This window comes from Scyliorhinus canicula, chromosome 2 (genome assembly GCF_902713615.1).
Source record: "Scyliorhinus canicula chromosome 2, sScyCan1.1, whole genome shotgun sequence".
In the NCBI taxonomy this organism is placed as follows: domain Eukaryota; kingdom Metazoa; phylum Chordata; class Chondrichthyes; order Carcharhiniformes; family Scyliorhinidae; genus Scyliorhinus; species Scyliorhinus canicula.
The window spans coordinates 264097389-264121896 of record NC_052147.1 but is presented as its reverse complement, the minus strand read 5'-3'; the positions used below and the strand labels follow the sequence as shown (position 1 = coordinate 264121896).

Genomic DNA, 24508 nt, shown 5'->3' with positions numbered 1-24508 from the left:
ACATGGGATAAGAAAAAGAGAGCAAGCTGATATCGTGAGGAGAGGCTGAGAGCTGAGCAAAGAGGGGGGAGGGAAGGTAGGAAAGAAGGAAAGAAGGAGGAAAGAAGGAGAAAAGAAGGAGGAAAGAAGGAGGAAAGAAGGAGGAAAGAAGGAGGAAAGAAGGAGGAAAGAAGGAGGAAAGAAGGAGGAAAGAAGGAGGAAAGAGAAGGATAGAGAAGGATAGAGAAGGAAAAAGAAGGAAAGAAGGAGGAAAGAAGGAAAGAAGGAGGAAAGGAGGAAAGAAGGAAAGGAGGAAAGAAAGAAAAAAGGAAAGAAAGAAAAAAGGAAAGAAAGAAAGAAAGGAAAGAAAGGAAAAAAGAAGGAAAGAAGGAGAGGATGAAAGAAGGAAAGAAGGTGGAAAGAAGGATAAAAGAAGGGAAGAAGAAGGAAAGAAGGAAAGAAGAAGGAAAGAAGAAGGAAAGAAGAAGGAAAGAAGAAAGAAAGAAGGACAGAAGGAGGAAAGAAAGAAAGAAGGAAAGAAAGAAGGAAAGAAGGGAAGAAAGAAAGAAAAGAAAGGAAAGAAAGGAGGAAAGAAAGAAATTAAGAAAGAAAGGAAGGAAAGAAAGAAAGAAAGGAGGAAAGAAAGAAAGGAGGAAAGAAATAAAGGAAGAAAGAACGAAAGAAAGAAAGGAAAGAAAAAGTGGAAACAGGAAAGTAGGAGGAAAGAAAGACCAAAGAGAATAGGAATCTAGTCCCTGCCACAGCAAGGCAATTGCACAGAAAAAGCAACTGTTGACTCCAAGAGCAGGTAAGCACTGACATAACAGTTTGAAAGACATTAGAGTTGAATAAAAGTACAGGAATGTGGAATTTACAGAACATTTATCTGAGAAAAAAGTAGTGAATTATTTACACTCACTTCATGATGATGTGCTCCACAGTTGAATAGATGAATGAGGGCAAACCTGGGCATACTACTGCAAGGTAGCAATTATATGTGGATTTATGATACCACGAGTGGTTGAGAGTTTCAGGAAAGATTGATTGTGGGGGGTGAATTGTGGGCTGCGGGAAAGGGGTAACATCAATACTGAACTAATACTAACTAATACTGTCCCAATTAGAATTAAGTCACAAACTCCAGCACTCAGCACCATAAAACAATCAAGAAACACAGCTGTATATAACAATAATCTGAGAAAAATATTGGAATCAGGAACAGCTAAAGTAGGGTATTTAAACAAAAATGCAAACAATCATAATAGAGTACCAACAGTACAGGAGGTCATCCAGCCCACTACGCTTGCACCGACCCCCAAAAGACCTATGGTCAGGTCCCCACCCTATCCCCATAACCAGGTAACCCCACCTAACTTTCTGGGCACTAAGAGGTAATTTAGCATGGCCAATCCACCTAACCTAATAATAATAATAATCTTTATTGTCCGAAGTAGGCTTACATTAACACTGCAATGAAGTTACTGTGAAAAGTCCCTAGTCGTCATATTCTGGCACCTGTTCGTGTACAGAAAGAGAGAATTCAGAATGTCCAATTCACCTAACAGCACGTCTTTCTGGACTTGTGGGAGGAAACCCACGCAAGCACAGGGAGAATGTGCAGACTTCGCAGACAGTGATCCAAGCCAGGAATCAAACCTGGGACCCTGGCGCTGCGAAGCAACAGTACGAACCACCTGTGCTACCGTGCTGCACATCTTGGGGCTGAGAGAGGAAACTGGAGAAAATCCACGTAGACAGGGGGAGGAAGTACAAACTCCAGAGTCACCCGAGGCAATAATGGGACTTCAGAAAGGTACAGTTAAGACTAGTCTTCTATTTCAGTTTTGTGGTTAACTATTCAATTATTTATTACCAAGGCATCTGCAACTGCAGCCTCCACCTCTGTGCTTGTATTGAGAACCCTCAGGGCATTTACTGTGGGAGGCAACCGACCAGCTTGTCCAAGCCCATGACGATCTAATAAAAATTAAAATATAAAGTTAAACAAAGAATCATTAAAAAGAAGTTTTGTTTCTCAAATTGCACTAACTTGGGCCAAAAGGGCGATATTGTGACAGGTAGCTTTGACTACTCTATTTAAAGTTGTAACACAACACACGCTACCTTAAAATCAGAAATAATTTCCCACCCCACTCAAACAATCTTCAACAATGATGCAACTAAAACAGTAATGAAACTTTGGCCATTGAATGCACAGAACATTAACGTTTATTTCTCGTAACATATTGGGATCATTTTTAAATAGGAGGAAATAAATCTTTGGTTTGAATACATTTGGTGCAAATAATTGTTTCCACTTTGGCAATACACCACATTATTGGGATCTTAATTTTAATGAGAGTTTGCAACAAAAAAAAAAGGATAATTGTTGGGTTCACCACAGGGTGTGTGTGGGTGAGCTGGTTACAAATAAATTTAGCACAAAGACTTGGATTAAAGTCTGTGTTCCATGGTGGGTCAAAAAATAGTAATACATGAAAGTAATATGTAAGAAAACAAATTTTGTTTCAATTGTTGCTAACTGTACATTTAGTTACATGGTCACAATAGGTTTTCTTAACACAAACTCAATTTGAGAGACTGAACATGCTTGTCTATTTGAAGAATCGCTTTAAGTAAATATATGCCTTGATTGATACAAAACCATTAACTCTTCAAATGATTGGAAACTGGACAACAACCTTCAACTTTATATAAAAGCAAATTACTGCAGATGCTGGAATCTGAAACGAAAGGGAAAATGCTGGAAAATCTCAGCAAGTCTGGCAGCATCTGTAGGGAGAGAAAAGAGCTAACGTTTCAAGTCCGATGACTCTTTGTCAAAGCTGACTCGAAACGTTAGCTCTTTTCTCTCCCTACAGATGCTGCCAGACTTGCTGAGATTTTCCAGCATTTTCCCTTTCGTTTCAACTTTATATAGACACAAGTTGAAAGTGCAGCAGAAACTTGTTGTCCCAATTTCTATAGCATGCATCTGTGCAACAACCATTCAGGGCATTTGGGCCTTTCTCAACCTTTTCAATGTTATTGCTTAAAGAAACCAAAATACTCAAATACATATTTATACGCTCATAACATTGCTTGAGCTTCAGGAAAAGTAAGCGGATACTGAATTATTAATCTTGATTTTTTAAATTTGAGCTGTACCTGGCCTGTATTCAACTTTTATGTTTCAAAAAGATCTTGTATTACGGGAGGTTCAATCCTTCCATGCAGGGAGATGGACAGGAAAGCTCCAGGATTGGAGTGCAGTGCAGGCATAAAGTCCAGTAACCATAACCATAAATGGCATCACTAAGACTAATCAATTACCTGCACACATGCATTTAATGGGATACATGAAAATAAAAATTCCAATAGTAATACTGCTCAACAAATACATGTTCAGAAATATTGATATTGGAAGCCATTCAAATAGGAGAGATTGCTCAGCACTTAACTATTGGAATATCCAGATCTAGGGTCAAATTATCTCATGCAGGTGAGAAAGTGCACCGAGTGCAATTTTGGGGCACTCGAGGCTTGGATGGTGTGAGGAGCGGAAAGGAGGAAGGGCAGAAAAAATAGCCCTTATTGGCCACTGAGTGTAGTCCCACTCGAGTATCTGTGCAAATTCAAGATGTAAGGAGTGAATTACAAGTTGCAACACTAGTCTTCAGGCCAGATTTGACCTACTGACGACCAGAAAGGTGGAAGCCCAGTGGAGGAAAGCACAGGGGGCGGTGTATGAACACGGGGAGAAGGCGAGCAGGATGCTGGCGCACCAGCTCCGGAAGCGAGACGCGGCCAGGGAGATTGGGGGAGTGAGGGATAGCGCCGGGAAGGTGGTGCGGAGGGGGGTAGATGTCAATGGGGTCTTCAGGGACTTTTATGGGGAACTGTACCGGTCTGAGCCCCCGGTGGAGGAGGGTGGAATGGGGCGCTTCCTGGACAGGTTGCGTTTCCCGAGGGTGGAAGAGGAGCGGGTGGAGGGTCTAGGGGCGCCGATCGAGTTGGAGGAGGTTGTCAAAGGGATAGGGAGCATGCAGTCGGGGAAGGCGCCGGGGCCGGACGGGTTTCCGGCGGAATTCTATAAAAAGTATTTGGACCTGTTGGGCCCCCTGTTGGTCCGGACCTTTAACGAGGCATGGGAGGAGGGGGGCTTTGCCCCCAACTATGTCACGGGCGCTGATTTCCTTGATCCTGAAGCGGGACAAGGACCCTCTGCAGTGTGGATCATATAGGCCGATTTCGTTGCTGAACGCCGATGCTAAGCTGCTGGCAAAGATCCTGGCCACTAGAATAGAGGATTGTGTGCCGGGGGTCATACAAGAGTACCAGACGGGGTTTGCAAAGGGAAGGCAGCTGAACACAAATGTGCGAAGACTCCTCAATGTCATTATGATGCCGGCGGTGGAAGGGGAGGCGGAGATAGTGGTGGCGTTGGACGCGGATAAGGCCTTCGATAGGGGGGAATGGGAGTACTTGTGGGAGGTGTTGGAGAGGTTTGGGTTTGGGGAGGGGTTTATTCGGTGGGTGAGGCTGCTCTACGAGGCCCCGATGGCAAGTGTAGCCACGAATAGGAGGAGGTCGGAGTACTTTCGGCTGCATCGGGGGACGAGACAGGGGTGCCCCCTGTCCCCCTTGCTCTTCGCGTTGGCAATTGAGCCCCTGGCCATGGCACTGAGGGAGTCAGGGAACTGGAGGGGCATGGTGCAGGGGGGGAGGAGCATCGAGTGTCACTGTATGCAGACGACCTGCTGCTGTATGTGGCGGACCCGGTGGGGGGGGATGCCGGAGGTGATGAGGGTCCTTGGGGAATTCGGGGGTTTCTCGGGGTATAAGCTGAACCTGGGCAAGAGCGAGGTGTTTGTGGTGCATCCGGGGGATCAAGAGGAGGGGATTGGTAGGCTCCCACTGAAGCAGGCAATGAAGAGCTTCAGGTACCTAGGGGTCCAGGTGGCTGGGAGTTGGGGGGCCCTGCACAAGCTCAACCTCACAAGGTTGGTGGAGCAGATGGAGGAGGAGTTTAAGAGGTGGGATATGCTACCGCTGTCACTGGCGGGTAGGGTGCAGTCCGTCAAGATGACGGTGCTCCCGAGGTTTTTGTTCTTGTTCCAGTGCCTCCCCATCTTTATCCCAAAGGCCTTTTTCAGGAGGGTCAACAGCAGTATCACGGGATTTGTGTGGGCGCATGGGACTCCAAGGGTTCGAAGAGTGTTCCTGGAACGAGGCAGGGATAGGGGGGGGCTGGCGTTGCCCAACCTCTGTGGGTACTACTGGGCGGCCAACGCAGCGATGGAGCGTAAGTGGGTAATGGGCGAGGAGGGGGCAGCGTGGAAGAGGATGGAGGCGGCGTCTTGTGTGGGCACGAGCCTGGAAGCGCTAGTAACGGCGCCGTTGCCGCTCCCGCCAACGAGGTATACCACGAGCCCGGTGGTGGCGGCTACCCTCAAAATTTGGGGGCAATGGAGACGGCACAGAGAAGAAATGGGGGACTCGATTGAGGCCCCGATACGGGGGAACCATCGGTTCGTCCCAGGGAGCATTGATGGCGGATTCCGGGGCTGGCACAGGGCAGGGGTTAGGAGGTTGAGGGACCTGTTTGTGGAGGGGAGGTTCGCGAGCTTGGGGGAGTTAGAGGGGAAGTTTGGGCTCCCCCCGGGGAACATGTTTAGGTACATCCAGGTGAGGGCGTTTGCCAGGCAGCATGTAGAGGGGTTCCCCTTGCTGCCTCCACGGGGGGTGCGGGATAGGGTGCTCTCGGGGGTGTGGGTCGGAGGAGGGAGGATCTCGGACATATACCGGGTGATGCAGGAGGTAGACGAGGCCTCGGTGGAGGAACTGAAGGGTAAATGGGAAGAGGAGCTGGGTGAGGAGATTGAGGAGGGGACATGGGCGGATGCCCTGGAGAGAGTGAATTCCTCCTCTTCCTGTGCGAGGCTTAGCCTCATACAGTTCAAGGTGCTACATAGGGCTCACATGACCGGGACGAGGATGAGTAGGTTTTTCGGGGGCGAAGAAGGTGTGCTAGGTGCTTGGGGAGCCCAGCGAACCACGCCCATATGTTTTTGGCGTGCCCAGCGTTGGGGGAGTTTTGGAAGGGGGTAGCAAAGACGGTGTCAAGGGTGGTGGGATCCAGGGTCGAGCCAGGCTGGGGACTCGCAATTTTTGGGGTGGCAGTGGAGCCGGGAGTGCAGGAGGCAATAGAGGCCGGGGTCCTGGCCTTTGCGTCCCTAGTAGCCCGGCGGAGGATCTTGCTCCAGTGGAAGGATGTGAGGCCCCCAAGCGTGGAGGCCTGGATCTCGGATATGGCAGGGTTCATTAAATTGGAGAGGGTGAAATTTGCCCTGAGGGGATCAGTACAAGGGTTTTTCAGGCGGTGGCAGCCCTTTCTGGACTTCCTGGCGGAACGGTAGGGAAATAGGCCGGCGGCAGCAGCAACCCGGGGGGGGGGTGAGGGTGAGGGAGAACTGGACACATGGGTTTGTGGAGGGTGCTAACTCTTTCCCTTGTTTTCTTTTTCTCTGTCTTTTGGTTTCTGTTTTGTTTTTTTCTGTTTTTTCCTTTTGTTTGAAGTTGCTCTTGCAGCTGGGGGAACTGTTTACGGGGTGTTACCGCGGGTGTACGTTAATAGAGTTATGATGTTTATATTTTGTAAAAACTTCAATAAAAATTATTTATTAAAAAAAAGTTGCAACACTGTAACATTGATAGAATTAGTAGTATTATGGCAAGGCAGAGTATTTTTCCATTCTTTTGTTACAAGATAGGGTGATGATTGCAGTTAATACAATTTTGGCTCATTTTAATGTGGAAAGGATTCTGGAGTGTGTGTTTTATTATTTTAAAAGGAAAATCAATTGAAATCCTGCAAAATGAATTTCATTGAAGTTGAACTTCATGTTGAAATTAGAATTAGAATTAGAACAGTACAGCACAGAACAGGCCCTTCGGCCCTCGATGTTGTGCCGAGCAATGATCACCCTACTTAAACCCACGTAACCCGTATACCCGTAACCCAACAATTCCCCCCATTAACCTTACACTACGGGCAATTTAGCATGGCCAATCCACCTAACCCGCACATCTTTGGACTGTGGGAGGAAACCGGAGTACCCGGAGGAAACCCACGCACACACGGGGAGGATGTGCAGACTCCACACAGACAGTGACCCAGCCGGGAATCGAACCTGGGACCCTGGAGCTGTGAAGCATTGATGCTAACCACCATGCTACCGTGAGGCCCCTGAAATTGATAGCACATTATACATGGTGCAACATAATAAAAATCCAGGATGCCGACAAGAGACAAATTAGTACAAACATGAGTGAAAAATGGGGAGGAACATGTAGGCGACAGAAGGGAAGCAAAAAAAAAAATTATACGTGGCTCTCAATTATACCTGGGCCAATCCAGATTTGATGGTCCAAGTAGTTTTCACACAGCCAGACGTTCCCCATTTTTAAAATGCACTAATTACTACTGGATTAATGGATTAACTATTTCAAAGAAACTATGTATTTTGAGGTTGATTTTTAATTTACCATCCAGACCTTAATTGGTTTTGTGGATTGACTGCCCATTACAGAAACCACACATTTCTCATTTTCACTAGTAGCAGTTGAAAATATACCACATGAAGCTGTGCATTGACAAATTTGTAATAAACTGGATATTAAACAGGTGTTGACCAATAAGGCCAGAAATTAACTACGAAATTAACCAAAATAGGTTCGTGGCTGAAATGACTGAAATGCACAAAGGTAGAAAACCTGCTGTTGGTAAATCTTAGGACATCAACGTAGCCAAATGCAAATGAATTAGAAAAAAAAAAACTTTTTTTCTAATCCACCTTTATGATCTCCTGTCCATTTCACATGCACACCAAAGTAAGCCATACTTCCATTTGGCGATTGTGGCAGCAGGGTTTTCAACGACAACTGCTTCTCAGTGCTTTAAAGTTAACCACTGTGCTTACAGTCCTGTGACCTGACTCGATTTCAACAACTGATATTTGACTGAAAATTAAACAAGCAATCCTGGTAAGGACAAGAATAAAGTAAGTTGTGGCATAAAGTAACAACATGAATTAGTCATGACTACCACAGAATAGTATGAAATGACATATTTCACCAGAAAATATGAATGGTGGAACTGAAATAATGAAAACTGTGCACACTATGACAAAAAAAAGCTCCACGAAGTATACTATTGGGCAATCATAATTGTCATCTTCCCCATAAAGCACAAGCACTTTTCGTTGGTTCACTCTCCACCCAAAACAGAAGTGGCTGACCATAATTCTATTCTTTAGGTGTCCGTGTTCCTCAAGTCCACAAAGCTCAAGATACTCTTGCTCTAAGTTTTTTTTCTTATAGTCTTATGAAAATGACAATTATGATTACTCCTGACATGTATGCAATGTAAAATGACCATTTGGAAAAAAACTGCCTGCAGTTAGAAGACCCAATGACAAATAGGAAGTGAAAAAAAAAATGGGGAAATTAGAACAAGCATGCAAACAGCACTTGTTCACCTGGCTGCCCAATAGAATCAGCAGTGGAGAGTGCGCTGGTGGACCTTGAGTGTCGACGAGAAGCTGGAAGCAAATGAAGGGTGACACCCTTAGTTAACAAATTTCCACAGATCACAGCCACACAGGTCCCAATGCTATTTGGTAGTGAGAGAAAGGAATTCAAGCCTCTTTTGAAAAAAAAAAACAATCCAACCAAGGTGCTACAGGCGGCTTACATTGTTGCTTTCAATAGAGAAAAATGTTTGGAGTTAAATAAATTTGAAATGTTTTCCTTTTAAGTCATGTATACTTAGCAGATATATATCACATATATGGGGTGAACCATGCCCTCAGGAAATAAATTGTTTTCAACTAAGATGACATCTTAGAAGTATTAAATATCTTTCATGCCTGCGTTTCGCCAAAAGCAACATACTCTTTAACGGAATAAAGTTAAAAGATTTGGTGCAAATTTAGCTCATGGTGCATTATAAATACCAAACACATTCAATGAAGTAGAACACTGCTGCGTGCAGATGATGCTTGCACTTCAAAAGGACATATATACATTCCAAGTGGAGTGACATTAGTTCATTCACAGTTCAAACTTAGTTTCAATGAACAAAAAAAAATCAATTCCACATACAGAAGACGAGCTCTCAAGTAATAATTGAAGTTACGTACATGTCACAAGGGCTTTAACCCATTTATAGCCAGGGATTTTTCCTACTTGTAAAATGGAATAAATTGCGTTTTAAAAAAATTAAATGACAACATGAGATGAATAAATTCCTGAACTTTAAAAAGGAAACAGCATTACATTTACATGTATATGAATTAAATTCAGGGCGTCAAAGCAGATTTGGTAACCAGACCTACTTGTACATCTCACCAAAGAAATAAATCCAGAAAATAAAAATACACAGCCACGGGACTTTTAAAAACGGTCAATTGAAAAGTGCAGTTTAAACCGCTTTTCATTGTCATGTTAGTTCAGAATTTTGAATCTTTCATGCAGGCTTTATTTCACAATATTCTAACGCAGCATTTTTCCTGATTTCTTACTTAACACTTAAGCACTTTTGTTACTTTTACAATTGAGTTTAATGGGATTTTCCTTCATGCACGAGTCTCATATAGCTGTCATCAACAACTTGCCAGAGTCACCCAGAGAAACCATCTGAAAGATCTGGCAATAAAAAAACAGCACTTAGCAGGGTTTGGCTTTAAGCAATCCAGCAAGTCTAACTGCCAGTCATAAGGTTATTGTCATAACCAACTCCACAGCCCCCTCCAAACAAATCACCAATCCCAATACTATATAAACTCAACTAAAACAATTCAAAGCTACTTAAAAATTTGGAGCATGCTGCTGCTGAGGAGAATGTATTGTCCTCTTCATCAAAAGTAAGACTTAGCTAGGCTCTGCATGTCATTTCCAAATTTAGCAACATAGCACAAATAATCAGATGACTTATAATCAGATAGCTTATAGTTTATCAGAACGCTATATAGAAAGGGAAACAAAAGCTATAAACTCCAGTCTCTAACTAATCCTTAGGTCCCATTTGCAATTACTTAATTGTTAGCACAGATGAAATTTTCTCAGGATGTGTGTAATGCAGGCAAGGCCATTCTTAGTCATCCAGAGAACGTAATGTTGGGCCTCGTCATTAAATTGCTGTAGTCAGTGTGGCGATGATGCTCCCACCATGGTTGCTAGGTAGGGAATTCCAGAATTCTTATTCAGCAGTGTTGGAGGAACTATTACTATATGCCAGGTCACAAGGGTTTACAACTCAAAAAATTATACAATCCCCACAACATTGCTGCTTCGGTTTCTCTTGGTGGTAAAAGGTCTCAGGGGAGAGAAGTGCTGTTGAAATAACACTAATTAATGTTCTTATATTGCAAGGTCCGAAGAATAGCTCTTGTTCAACACAGTCCTCGTCTGGTAACTCTTCGACATCACTCACCGGAGCAGTTTTAGTCCTTCTATTTCGCCACTTTTCCACCTGCACCACCCCTGTGAAATTGGTAGGGGCTAAAAAAAAGTCTTGAGGCAGGAGCCATTTGATGTGTGACTACTCATTCCATGGACACCTCTGGGGGTCTTTTTTGACAGCTCTAATGCTGGGAATAAGAGTTAGAGCTTACAGGAAAGTTGCAGCAAGAACATCTATGCCGTGTTAGAAACCAAACCATGCTTTCCTTAGTCCAGCCTTCAGGAGCTGTGTTATAATCTGGTTTGTTCATGAAATGACCGTGTGGTCACAGGGCAACAGTCGCACAGTGGTTAGCACAGCTTCAGGGACCCGGGATCAATTCTCGGCTTGGGTCACTGTCTCTGCGGAGTTTGTACGTTCTCCCCGGGTCTGCATGGGTTTCCTCTGGGTGTTCCGATTTCCGCCCACAAAATTCCCGAAAGACGTGCTCGTTAGGCGAATTGAACATTCTGAATTCTCCCTCAGTGTACCCAGAGAGGCGCCGTAGTGTGGCAACTAGGGGATTTTCACAGTAACCTCAATGCAGTGTTAATGAAGCCTACGTGTGGCACTAATAAAGATTATTACTATTTTAGTTTATTTTTAAACTCATGCTTTCACAGTGAGATGATAAGCCAAGCTCCTGTCCACTCAGGTGGATGGAGACAATTCCATGGCACTCTTGGAATAAGAGCTGGGGAGTTCAAGTGGCTTTGAATTATATTTATCCTTCAACCAACAGCTCTATGGCGATGATCTGCTTTCTATGTTTTTTTTAAACTTTGCTGTTTGCAAATTAACTGCCAGAGTTCCCCAAATTGAAACTGTGACTAGACTTTAAAATTGTGATGAAAATGTTATTCTAATACTTACTGAGGATGTTGTGTTGGTCTGTGTAAATGTGTGGTGCTGGGCATGACTATTTTAATTAAACTGGGGACTGAGTATATATCGAATTGCGACCAAAGGGGCTAGTTGTGAAAAGCAAGTATTTGAATTGAACAGGACCAAGTTGAATGTTCTACAAGTAAACACAACAGAGTAAAAATTTGCCTTGGGAGATATGTGAGAATTTGGATTTTTAGCTGTTGAATTTCAATGTTAGGCAAGAAGGAGCTTATAAATTAAGGTTATAAGTAAACTTGGAAAAGGTTCAGTTTTATTTGACCCAAGAGTTGTGGCAATAAAGAGCATGAAAGATGTTTATATTTTGAACACAGTTCAAAGATATTCCAAACAATGGTTTTAAAGGTGAAAGAGAAAAAACATATTTAAGGGAAGGTTCGGAGCTGTGTTGTGTTGTGGAGAACGATTGTGTAAGAACCTAGAATGTGCCCTGTGTCTGGAGCAGATCTGTGATGGAGCGGGCTAGGTGCAGTGGCCATGCTGAATTGCCTCTTAGTGTCCTGCGGTGTGTTTGTTAAGTCAAAGGGTTATTGGGATAAAGTGGGATCAAGTGGAGTGCTCTTTCAGAGCAGACTCGATGGGTTGAATGGCCTCCTTCTGCACTGTAGGGATTCTATGATTTCTATGATTAGTGCAGTGTATTTTGTGCATCATAGGTCCACCAGTGGGAAATAGGTTAGATACAAATTCCAGTGGCAGGGGCACTTGTCAGTTGAACTGCACCATGGTGAGTACTGCCACAAGGTGAAACATTCCTTCACACTCCTGATTATAAGTAAGGCTTAAGATAGTGATGAGGCTTGGAGGGTCGGGTTGGTGTTGAAATGATCTACTTGTCACAGTATACCCATCATCTGCCCTTTTCCTGTAACCAATCTGAGGATCATGCCCATCACAGGTTCTCAATATCATTGACCCAAGGATGTTGGCAGTAAGGGCACAGTGATCATCATATAATTGAAAGCCAGAAGAGATGGCTGGGATTTTTCTTGTTTGAGATAGACACATTTTGTTTGCTCCAAAAAGACAAAATGCTGCAAATACTCAACAGTTCAGACAGCATCTATGGAGAGAAACAGATGCTCTCCATAGATGCTGTCTGACCGTAGTATTTCCAACATTTCTGTTTTTATTTCAGGTTTCCAGCAGCTGCAGTGATTCTGCTTTGATACCACTTAGCTCAAGTCTGGCTGTTATCAAGATTGTGTTGTAGGTTAACATGGGCTGCTTCAATCTCAATAGAGTTTGAATGACACAGAACACAGTGGAGTGTCAGAAAGCAGTTCTACTCCTGGTCTCATAAGAGTCACTAATGTTGCAACTGAAGATGATTAGGCCAAGGACACTACCCTGAGGAACTCCTGCAGTGACATCAGAGGTTGTGATAGCTGTAAACATAGGTATGATTCTCTTTGATCTCCATGGTCTTCAATTTTATTAGATCTCCTTGATGTCACACTTGGTCAATTGCTGCGTTAATGCCAATGCAGCTAAGCGAGCATTTGTCTGGTGTACAACTCTTGCCTCCATATTTGGATCAAAGCTGCAATGAGAACAAAGAACAAAACAGCACAGGAACAGGCCCATCGGCCCTCCAAGCCTATACCGATCATGATGCCACCCTTGGCCAAAGCCCTCAGCACTTCTTAGTCCATATCCCTCTATACCCGTCCCATCAATGTATTTGACGAGATGCCTTTTGAACGCCGTTAATGATCTGCTTCCACAACCTCCCCTGGCAGCGCATTCCAGGCACTTACCACCCTCTGCGTAAAAAAACCTGCCTCGGGGGCAGCACGGTGGCGCACTGGGTAGCATTGCTGTGTCACGGCGCCGGGGTACCAGGTTCGATCCCGGCTCTGGGTCACTATCTGTGTGAAGTTTGCACATTCTCCCCGTGTCTGCGTGGATTTAGCCCCCACAACCCAAAGATGTGTAGGGAGGTGGATTGGCCATGCTAAATTGCCCCTTAATTGGAAAAAATGAATCGAGTACTCTAAAATTATATTAAAAAACCTGCCTCGCACATCTCCTCTAAACTTTGCCCCATGGACCTTAAAGCCATGCCCCCACTGGTGACTGACCCCTCCACCCTGGGAAAAAGTCCCCGACCATCCACTCTATTCATTCCACTCTATCCATTCCTCTCATAATCTTGTAGATCTCTGTCAGGTCGTCCCTCAACCTCCATCGTTCTAATGGAAACAGTCCGAGTCTATTCAGCCTCTACGCATAGCTAACACTCTCCAGACCAGGCAACATCCTTGTAAACATCCTCTGCACCCCCTCCAAAGCCTCCATATCGTTCTGGTAGTGTGACGACCAGAATTGTGCGCAATATTCCAAGTGTGGCCTTTCCAAGGTTCCATACAACTAGAGCATGACTCGTCAGTTTTTATACTCTATGCCCCATCCAATGAAGGCAAGCATTCTGTATGTTTTCTTGACTACCTTGTTCACTTGTGTTGCCACTTTCAAAGATCAGCGGCCCTGCATGCCCAGATTTCTCTGACTTTCTATATTCCTCAGAGTTTTGCCATTTACTGTATATTTCCCCTCTTATGGTAGACGTACCAAAATGCATTACCTCACATTTGTCTGGACTCAACTCCCTTTGCAATTTCTCTGCCCAAGTCTCCAACCTATTTATATCCTGTTGTATCCTCTGACAATCCTCAACACTATCTACCACTGCACCAACTTTGGTGTCATCCTCGAACTTACTAATTAGACAAAACTTTATGAAGTTTCTCCTGCCACATTATTTAAATCTCTTACACTCAATCTATATGTACGGCTGCTAAATTCTTGACACCTGGGAAGTGTCTGTTCTGTCTACTTTGTCCCAACCTTATTTAATTTAACTCAATTCCACCATTTCATCCCATTTGCTGCATTGTTATACTAAAATGCCCTGAGCCAAATGTGCAATATTAAGAGTTCTGATATGCTGTGGACTTTTACACCTCGATGTCCCCTGAAAATGCTGCCTACAGAAAATGCTAACTGCAATGTTATGTTTCTGATGTTTACAGCTATGCATCTGACACGTCTATGCAAACAGCATCACAAACAATATGCACATACAAAACATTTCAAAAGATTGGCTTATAGCTCTTTGAAACATATATTTACACATTAGTCAGCCTGATTATGACAAATGCATTAACTGGACGTCTGTGGACTTGAACAATTTTCTTCAATTAATATTCATTACCATTATAAACGTACAGATCATACAAATCCTGATCTATCAAGTAGATTATCAAATACTGAATCTCCAATGTTTGTTGTGCTACAATCTTTTCTCATGAAAAGATGGTCAGAGCTGACAATCCTTCTAAAAATCACAAAAGTCAGTTTCATTAATTTTTATTCCAAATTTGTCAAATCATCTAGCAGCCAAAGAGTTTTGTATCCTTCTAAAAATCACAAAAGTCAGTTTCATTAATTTTTATTCCAAACTTGTTAAATCATCTAGCAGCCAAAGAGTTTTATAATTGGAAAACCAGTATTTATATGTACCCCCACCCCACCCACCCAACCTTTGTTTACTGTAGCAGTCAGCAGAACATGTGGACATGCAGTGCCTGTTTATTGTAGCAGTCAGCAGAACATGGACATGCGGTACCTTCATGCGTTTAGGTCAAATCAGCAGGGTGGCACGGTAGCACAGTGGTTAGCACCGTTGCTTCACAGAGCCAGGGTACCAGGTTCAATTCCCGGCTTGGATCACTGTCCGTGTGGAGTCTGCCGCCGTGTCTGTGTGGGTTTCCTCCTCCGGTTTCCTCTCACAAGTCCCAGAAAACATGCTATTAGGTGAATTGGACAATCTGAATTCTCCCTCTGTGTACCCACAGGCAACAAGGGGCTTTTCACAATAAGTTCATTGCAGTGTTAATGTAAGCCTACTTGTGACAATAAAGATTATTATTACATGCAAACATCATATTGATGTGGTGTTATATACTTAATAATGCATCTCCATAAACCAGGCTTAAAAAGATATTTAATCCTCTTTCTTCCCTTCTTCTCCCCCCCCGGTCTCAGAGATCCGGAATATCATTGTTAAGGGGGCAGAGTGCTACCCCAAACCGTGGTACCTCCGACAGAACCTTAACCCCCAACCCCCCACACACACAAACTTCTCCAATTCCTCACCGCCTCCCCCCCCAGAACATATGGGCATGGCTCGCTTACACCCTCCCGCACCTCTCACAGAAATCGTCCACCTCACGAGAAAACTCCACTCACCCGCTCTTGTCATATATATTCTATGTACCACCTTAAATTGAATGCGACTTATCCTCGTGTACATTGAGGTAGCGTAGACCCCGAGCAGCATCTCATTCCATAGCCCACATCCTAGCGCGATTCCCCATCTCCTCCACCCATTTGCCCTTAATCCTATTCACCAATGCCATCTCTTTCTTTCCCAACCATCCATAGATATTCTCAATCTTCCCCTCCCCCCATATATCAGAAATCAGCAATTTTCCAGAAAAGTATACTCTGGTATCAAAGGGAACCCAGGTATCAGAACTCATTTCCCCTCAGCAACTCAAATTTCTCTCAAAAATCAACACACCTCAACCACTCAAGATAGGGCAGCACGGTAGCAATAGGGCAGCACGGTAGCATTGTGGATAGCACAATTGCTTCACAGCTCCAGGGTCCCAGGTTCGATTCCGGCTTTGGTCACTGTGCGGAGTCTGCACATCCTCCCCGTGTGTGCGTGGTTTCCTCCGGGTGCTCTGGTTTCCTCCCACAGTCCAAAGATGAGCAGGTTAGGTGGATTGGCCATGATAAATTGCCCCAGTGTCGAAAATTGCCCTTAGTGTTGGCTGGGGTTACTGGGTTATGGGGATAGGGTGGAGGTGTTGACCTTGGGTAGGGTGCTCTTTCCAAGAGCCGGTACAGACTCGATGGACCGAATGGCCTCCTTCTGCACTGTAAATTCAATGAAATTCTACGATCAGTGTTTTTCAAACTTTTTTTTTCCGGGCAACCAGCTTTACCAACCGGCCAACCTTCGGGACCTGCGCCGGCCAACCATTGCGACACACGCATATCGACCTTCGCGACCCACCCCGGCTGACCTTCGTGACCCACGCCAGCCGACCTTTGCAACCCACCATTTTCTCTTACCTTTAATGCAAGAAGAGAGCCTGCTTGGTCCTCACTATCTCACTCCAATCAGGTTCACAGGAGGAGAAGGCTATGCACATATCGGGTGCAGGATTCACCCGGTAAATCGCTGGCTTTGAAAGTAGACCAAGGCAGGCCAGCAGTACGGTTCAATTCCCGTACCAGCCAACCCGAACAGGCTCCGGAATGTGGCGACTAGGGGCTTTTCACAGTAACTTCATTTGAAGCCTACTTGTGACAATAAGCGATTTTCATTTTCATTTCATCTTTGTGAGGACAGAAAATCCAGCCTCACACATGTAAGTAGTTGTGAAGGACAAAAGCAACAAAATGCTCGTTTTCCTCAGCTCCAGATACTCGTCGGACATGCTACTCCAGAATGCTGACAGTTTGATTGACTTGTGCCATGTTTTTAATGTGCTGTCAATGATGAGGTGCAGAAATTCAGTCAGCTTCATTTAGAGTCAGGCTTGCCAGTCCATTTAGAGTTTCCTGACTAATGCTGTTTTCTTCGATGTGGCAGTGTGGGAAACTTGTGATAATTTTGTCTTTGCACTCGCAATTGCCAAACTTTCAATGAGTTTTGGAAAGCTGCGATTTCTTCACATTGCCGAAAGCTGTCATCCTCCTTTCTTTGCAATTTTGAGGTTCAGTTCATTTAGAATTGAAAATCTGTCCGCAAGGTAAGACATAGTTAGCATCCAAGTTTCATCAGGAAACGAATCAGCCAGAGAGGACAATCTCTCGAGGAGGAAAGCGTGGATTTCGTACATCAGTTCGTAAACTAGCTCCCCTGCTGACTGATCATTACAGTAACTCTTAAAGCGGATGAAGTCCACCGTCATTGGAATTGACTGGTCACTGTTTCGATTCAATGCTTTAATGAAGTCTAAAAGGTCAGCAAAAAAAAAAAAAACTTATAGCCACCCTTCAGTACAGAGAGGGTGACAATGTGATGATTTCCCATGCCTTTCATTATGTTCCTTGCCAAACATTCAGTTCTGCCCACGATTAAACCATGAGGAATACATACCCCCACCAGATCATTTGAGTAATGTTTGAGTAATGCAAAACAGATCGAGGTCATGGCCTCGTTCATCATCAGTGATCACTACGCAGTCAGCCGCCGGAATGCCGCGATCGCACTTTGACCCAGGGTTCAACACTCCCGGGCCCATGTGCACTGATGATCGGACATGCATGCGCAGTGCGCCCGCATTTCTTTAGCTGGTCACGGCCGCCATTTTTAAAGCCGTTCAAAGCCAGCATTGTTAAAAGCCAGCTGCTGCACGTGGAACGCTGCGATGGATGGCTCCGGAACCATCCTGACACCCGCCCATTACTTGCAACTCTCATTTTGAAAATGCCTGCTCTAGATACAGGTCCCTCACTAACTTGCTCTACTCCTTCCCCTCACCATCTCTCATATATCCCATTCATCACACCAGGCGGAAATCGATGGTTCCCACACTACAGGGCCAACATCAACTCCCATCCCAGCTTAAATTGCTTCCTCAGCTGGTTCCAAATCTTTATCGTAGAGTCCACCACTGGGTCATTAGAATATTTCCCTGGGATAATCGGGAGAGGGCCATTAATATGGGTCTCAAACTCAATCCCTTCCAGGAGTCCTCCTCCACCGCACCCAATCCGACCCATCCTTTGCCCACCATTGCCTCACTTTCTCCACATTAGCTGCCGAAAAGTATTTCAACATATTCAGTAGCGCTAGCCCCCCTACCTGCCTTTTCCTCTGCAACAGTGCCTTACTAACCCTCGCTGTCAAACCCGCCCATTCAAACAGACATTAGTAAATCGATCGTCTGAAAAAAGGCTTTGGGAAGAAAAATTGGGAGCGATTGGGAAATAAACAAGAATCTGGGCAGCACGCCCATCTTTATAGCCTGTACCCTCCCTGCTAGAGACAATGGAGGGCATCCCTTAACCCCCTCCACCAGTCTTGTTAAGTTCCATCTGAGCCACTTCCGGTGAGGCGGGCAGGAGGCAGCCGCACTTAGGAGGGCTCCCGTTTGGGAAAGGCATTTTCGGGGCTTTAAGCCCAGTCCCAGGGGCCACGCACTGGGCCAAGCAGAAACGGGTGGTGCAGTGGGCTGGAGCTGGTATACGTGTATACCAGGACTTTACGGTGGCACTGGCGAGGAGGTGGGCTGCATTCAACTGGGTGAAGAGGGCACTGTACATTAGCAAGGTGTAGTGCGGCATTATATACCCAGCGAACCTGAGGGTGACGTACAAGCTCAAGGACTTTTATTTTGGAACGGCGGAAGCAGCAGAGGAGTTTGCGAAGGCAGAAGGAATGTGGCAGAACTGAGAAATGGCCATGTGCTGATGTAACCTCATGACTGTATTTTCTTCTTTTTTCCTTCACTGCATGCGGGTATATGGGCTAAAGGAGCCAATGTTGTATATATTTGGACAAAGGAAGTGATGGGACTTTCACTCAAAATTAGGGCTCTTTGGGGCATAGGTGGATACGCTGGGTTTGTGCGCTAAAAGGGGATTTTTGGGCCAGGCAAGGGAGAAAGGGACCCGGGCGGGGCCTCCGCGCTGGCCGGTTTAAGCCAGCCAGTGAATGGGAGTGAGGTGGGGGGGAGGGGCTGCGGCCAGTGGAGCCTGGCAGAACAGGTTGATGGTGACCATGGGCGGTCCCGGACTCTTTTTTTCTTTCTCTCCTTTGTTTTTTGTTTCCACCATGGGAGGGTTTGTTTTATTGGATGCATATATTGACAGGTTGGCCGTTGTTTGGGGTGGTGGGAGGGTGGGATCATTGTTATTGTTAAGGGGATTGATTTTGTATTTGTTACCGTTTACTGTCAGTTGGTGGGGTGTAAATTTTGAAGGAAAATGTGAAAATGGAGAATAAAAACATTTAAAAAAAAAAAAGAAGTTCCATCTGAGCATCGCTGCCAAGTCATGCGCGATCTGGATCCCCAAATACCTAAACCGAACATTCGCAATCTTGAATGGCAGGGCCCCCAGGTTTGTGTTCTTCCCAACTCATTCATCACATTCAACAACCTTCTAGTCTCCCAATGTTACTGGATAACCGCCGCCACCCCTCCACAAACACGGTCTGGTCTTCTGCCACCACCTCCAGCACATGCCCCTTCAATCGCCTGGCCAATAACTTGCCTAGGATCTTTACATCCATATTTAATGATGAAATGAGCCTGTATGAAATACATTCCAGTAGGTCCTTGTCTTTCCTTGGAATAAAAAAAAAATAAAGGCCTGCGCCAACCTGTCCAGCAGCTCTGCCCTCTCAAATGCTTCATTAAATATACTCATCAGGACCAATTCCCCCCCAAAACAGGGTACGAAATTCAGCCGGGAAGCCATCCGGCCCGGGCGCCTTTCCCGACTATATCGACCTCATCCCCTCCATTATCTGCTGCAACCTTAGTGGCTCCTCCAACGCTTGCCACCTGTCCCACTCACTTCTGGGAACACTAACCTACCCAAGAAATCCCCCCGATCCGCTGCCTCAGGTTCAGGTTCAGAGCTATGCAACCTCCTGCAGTAGTCCTCAAAAACCCCACTGATCATTTCTAGCTCTCTCCCCCCCTCCACCCCCCCCCAGGTCTCTGCACCCGCCCCAACTCCAGCCTCACATCAACATAATGCAGCGCCTGGTCAAAGAGAACTATCCCTGCATACTCTGCCCCCAACACCCCCATCAGCATCTCCTTCCCCACCACAAAGAAATCAATTCTCAAGTATACCCAGTGAACAGGGAGAAAAAGCGTGGCTTCGACCGGTCCATTCTCGGGTCCAGCACACAATTAAAATCGCCCTCCATTGATTTAACTTGCGGGAATCCAGGTCTGGGATGCTCACTAACAACTTTTTCATGAAGTCCCCAAGATCCCAATTAAGCACATATACATTCACCAGCACCACTGGCATCCCCGCCAACCTCCCACTCACCATTAGATACCTATCCCCAGAGTTCCACACCTCTCATCAATGTAAATGTCACCTTTTTACTGAATAAGATCATGACCGAGCCCCCCCCCCCCCCCCCCCCCCCCCCGACCCCCTTAGAATCAAACCGAGTGGAAAGTTTGTGCTACACACAACTTCCTCAACCCCATCCCGTAAATGTTTCCTGCAGAAAAACTACATCTGCATTTCAACTCTTTAGCGCGCAAACATTCTTGCCCCACCTTCAAGCTCCAGACATTCCAGGTTACAATCCGAACCAGGAGCTTTTGACCTCCTCCTCTTTATGATCCGTCATCATCACCAACTCCCCAGGCCACCCAATTCTCTGTTTCCCCAACTCTCTTGAGCCCACACAAAATGGCAACCCCGTCCATTTTCTCCTAATTCCAAGTCACTAAACAGCGTCAGCAACATCCCCCCCCCCCCCCCCCCCCAACTCCTACCAGGAGGCCCAAAGAACCTCACCTCCACCACCCATCTCTCCATTCTTCCTTCCTTCTACTCCACCCACTTCACTCACCCAGCCCCCATTCCTTCCACTCCACCATTCACCAATTCCCCCACCCCTTCTACTCCACCCACTCCCCTTCAACATCCCACTTCCCCCACCCCATCTGGTGACACAGGCAAAGAGTCCCACCATCCCTTGTACCTTCCCAAAACATCCCATCCCCACCTCTTCCATCACCAGGTACTGTGGGCAGGGAAACCCCACAACCCCAACCACAGCAGGACACACATCATCAACATCATGCTTATGAGCAAAATCAATAACATATTAACAGTACAATTTAACAAAACCCTAATAAATCACAAAAAGACAACTTAACCCATCCTAATCCTCCCACAGTCCATGGTCTTGAACAAAGTCATTCACCTCTTCCGTTGTCTGAAAATAATGCTCCTTCCCCTGGAATGTCACCCACAACTTGGCAGGGTTCAGTACTCCAAACAAAACTTTGTTTTGCAAGAGCACCCCCTTGGCACTATTGAAATCTGCCCACCTCTTAATCAGTTCAGCTCCAGTGTCCTGATATATCCGGATCCGATTCCCCTCCCAGCTACAGTCCCAAGTCGCCTTGGCCCACTTCTGGATCTTCTTTTTTTCCCCTCGAATTTGTGCATTTGCGCAATCACCGACTCCACCATCCTCAGCTTATGTCTCAAGGACGCGTGGGCCCGATCCACTTCAGGGGGCCTCTTGAAGACCTTCTCATCTACCAGCTTCCCGAACATTTTCAGCACGTAGCTGGTGGCACTCATTCCTTTTACTTCCTCCAGTAGGTCCACACTACACAGGACCTGCTGCCTTGACCGATTTTCCTGGTCGTCGCTCCTCGCACGTAGTACCTTACACATCTCCCCCATCATTGCCATCACTGCCTCCAAGATGATTAAATTGCTCTGATCCAGTACCGCCCTCTCCACCTCCTATTTCATCACCCCCTGCACCTCTAGCCACTTCTCCACTCGCTCCAGCTGACCTCTTGCTCAAAGTGGGCATAGAATGCGTTGAGCTCATTAAGGAGGGGTGCGTTGGAGCCGGCGGTTTTACATGCCTTCATCTTGTAGCCTGTTATGTCTTGCAGACCTTGCCATAATTGACGGTGGGGTCCATGTGGCCAGCCTGGGACTTGAGCTTGGTCCGGTACTGCCTTTTGACATCTTTGATGGATCTCCTTAGATCATATCTGGCTTTCTTGTATAGGTCTTCATAATAGTCAGAGCACTAATATTTTTTTGGATGACTTCAGTGACATAAGGCAACAATATACAAATGTAGCTGTGTTCTCTCTATCTAGTTCAACCCTTAAGAAATCGATTACATCTCCATCAAAGCAGCTAAATGTCACTCAAATGGTGATTTTGTTTCACAACCCCATCTGCAAGATTATTCCAGGTTTTTATTTCTATTCTTTCACGAGTCATGGGTATCACCGGCAAGGCCAGCCTTTTGCTGTCCATATCCCAATTGCTTTTTAACTGAGTGGCCTTCTTGGAGGGGCTTTGAGAATCAATCACATTGTTGTGGGTCTGGGCTCACACGTAGACCAGACCAGATAAGGATGGCAGATTGCCTTCCCTAAAGGACATGAGCGAACCAGATGAGTTTTAAAGACAAAAGATAGTCTGAGTATGTTGCCATGAAACGTAGTCTCAGTTTCATGGCACAATACGGCGACTAGCTTTCAATTCCAGACTTAACTAACTAATTCCACCAGCTGCCATGGTGTGATTTGAAGCCTTGACCCAAGCATTAACCTGGACCTCTGCTCACCCAGTGACATTACCACAATGCCACTGACTCCCGATTAATCATGTTCTGCATGAAGTGCTTATTGATGTTATTCCCCAATTTGCCTTTCATTAATTAACGTTCATGTGCTTTTTTTAATAAAAACAAAGGACTAATTTACATCTATGCCTGTGGTGCTATTTTAGTTAAATTGGGTCATGGTTTAATTTGATATTGGGTCCTGTATTTAGGTTTATTATTCCAATTTACATACCCCTTTTATGGTTTGGCACACATTTTCTCATCTTTCAAAGCTCAAGAATCTGAGCTTTTTGCATCTTTCTTCATAACTCAATTGATTGACATGAAGAATCAGAAACATGCACAGCCTCAGAGACTTGGGACATCTGCCTTCTTTGGCTGCGTCAAGAATCAAGTGCAGCTTCCCCAAGACATGGGGCTGATGCCTCCGACTTTGAGGCTATGTCTGGAGGAAGTGTCTAGTTTCACGATGAAAATGTTGGCGGCGCCCCCGCACCGATGCTCCGCCCGATGGGGGTCTAGCAGCCGCGCCATGCAAAAGCCCCCGGCGTTCCCGACAAAAATGTCTGGCGAATTGCCAGGTCCGTGGCCGCACATGCGGATGGCAACGACCTGCATTGGTTGGGCCTTACAACATGGCGCCGGACCCCCCCCCCCCCCCCCCCCCCCCCCGGCCCGGTTGACTTAAACTCAAGAACACATGTGTCCCACGCCATCGGGAAGTCGAGCCATCATGGGCGGAGCATGGGCAGAGGGCCTTCAGGTGACGTCCTGATGCTGTCCCAACGGCGTGCGGCGCACTCACCAATTTTGCTGCTTTGGAAGGGGGGGGGGGGAGAGAAGCATCTGAAAACAGATGGCTCCCCCGATTTTGGGGTCAAATAGGATATTCCGCCCGATTGCAGAATACGATTTTGGCATTGGCAAGCGGAGAATCCCGCCCATGATGAGTGCTCAGGTGACCAATTTCCCTCAACTTATCGGTTTAGAATTTGGTTTTGAATGTTCAGAATTCCAAAGAGGAGAAAATGTAATGACTCTAACATGAGCTGGTTATAAAGAACAATATATGCTCTATGTTTAACTTTGCTTCTTCATCCATTGCTGCAATTTTCAATTCCGAACAAAATTGGATTTTTGCAATATATTTGGAACACACACATACTCACTCACACGTGGTTGAGAGTTACAGAAAATAGCTAAAATGCAATAAAATAAAAGGATAGGACCTTTGATTGAGATGGATGCCCTCCAGTCAATTTCTTTATCAAGGTTAGGCCTTTAGTTGGGTACTTTTCCTTCAGCTTGTAATGATCTTCACTGCAGTCTTGGAGACAGCAGGCAACCGGCAGAGGGGGAGATAAAACACCTGGCAGGATCCAATTGTTGACGTTTGTCAGGCCGAAGGCTGTCTATGGTTAACCTGCCGGTTGCCAGTTAGCAGATCAAAATAACCTCCTCCAAAACAGCTTCCCAAGATTCACTTGGCATGGCAAATCTGGTTTCTCCTCTCCGGAACATACGGCCTAGCTAACACTAGTCAACTTAAAGGCACATTCTGGGTGCAGCACGGTGGCCTAGTGGTGAGCATAGCTGCCTCACGGCACTGAGATCCCAGGTTCAATCCTGGCTCTGTGTCACTGTCCATGTGGAATTTGCATTCTCCCCATGTCTGCGTGGGTTTCGCCCCCACAACCCAAAAATGTGCAGAGTAGGTGGATTGGCCA

The 24508-nt window shown here is 45.6% G+C and overlaps 1 protein-coding gene across 1 annotated transcript in view; it reads right to left on the bottom strand.

Moving 5' to 3' along the window:
- The window catches only part of clasp1a (cytoplasmic linker associated protein 1a), a 357689-nt gene that overhangs the window by 123515 nt on the left and 209666 nt on the right, over positions 1 to 24508 (bottom strand). Inside the window, 1 exon segment of the mRNA XM_038790034.1 lies at positions 1853 to 1956. Coding sequence (XP_038645962.1) covers positions 1853 to 1956 — 104 coding nt within the window.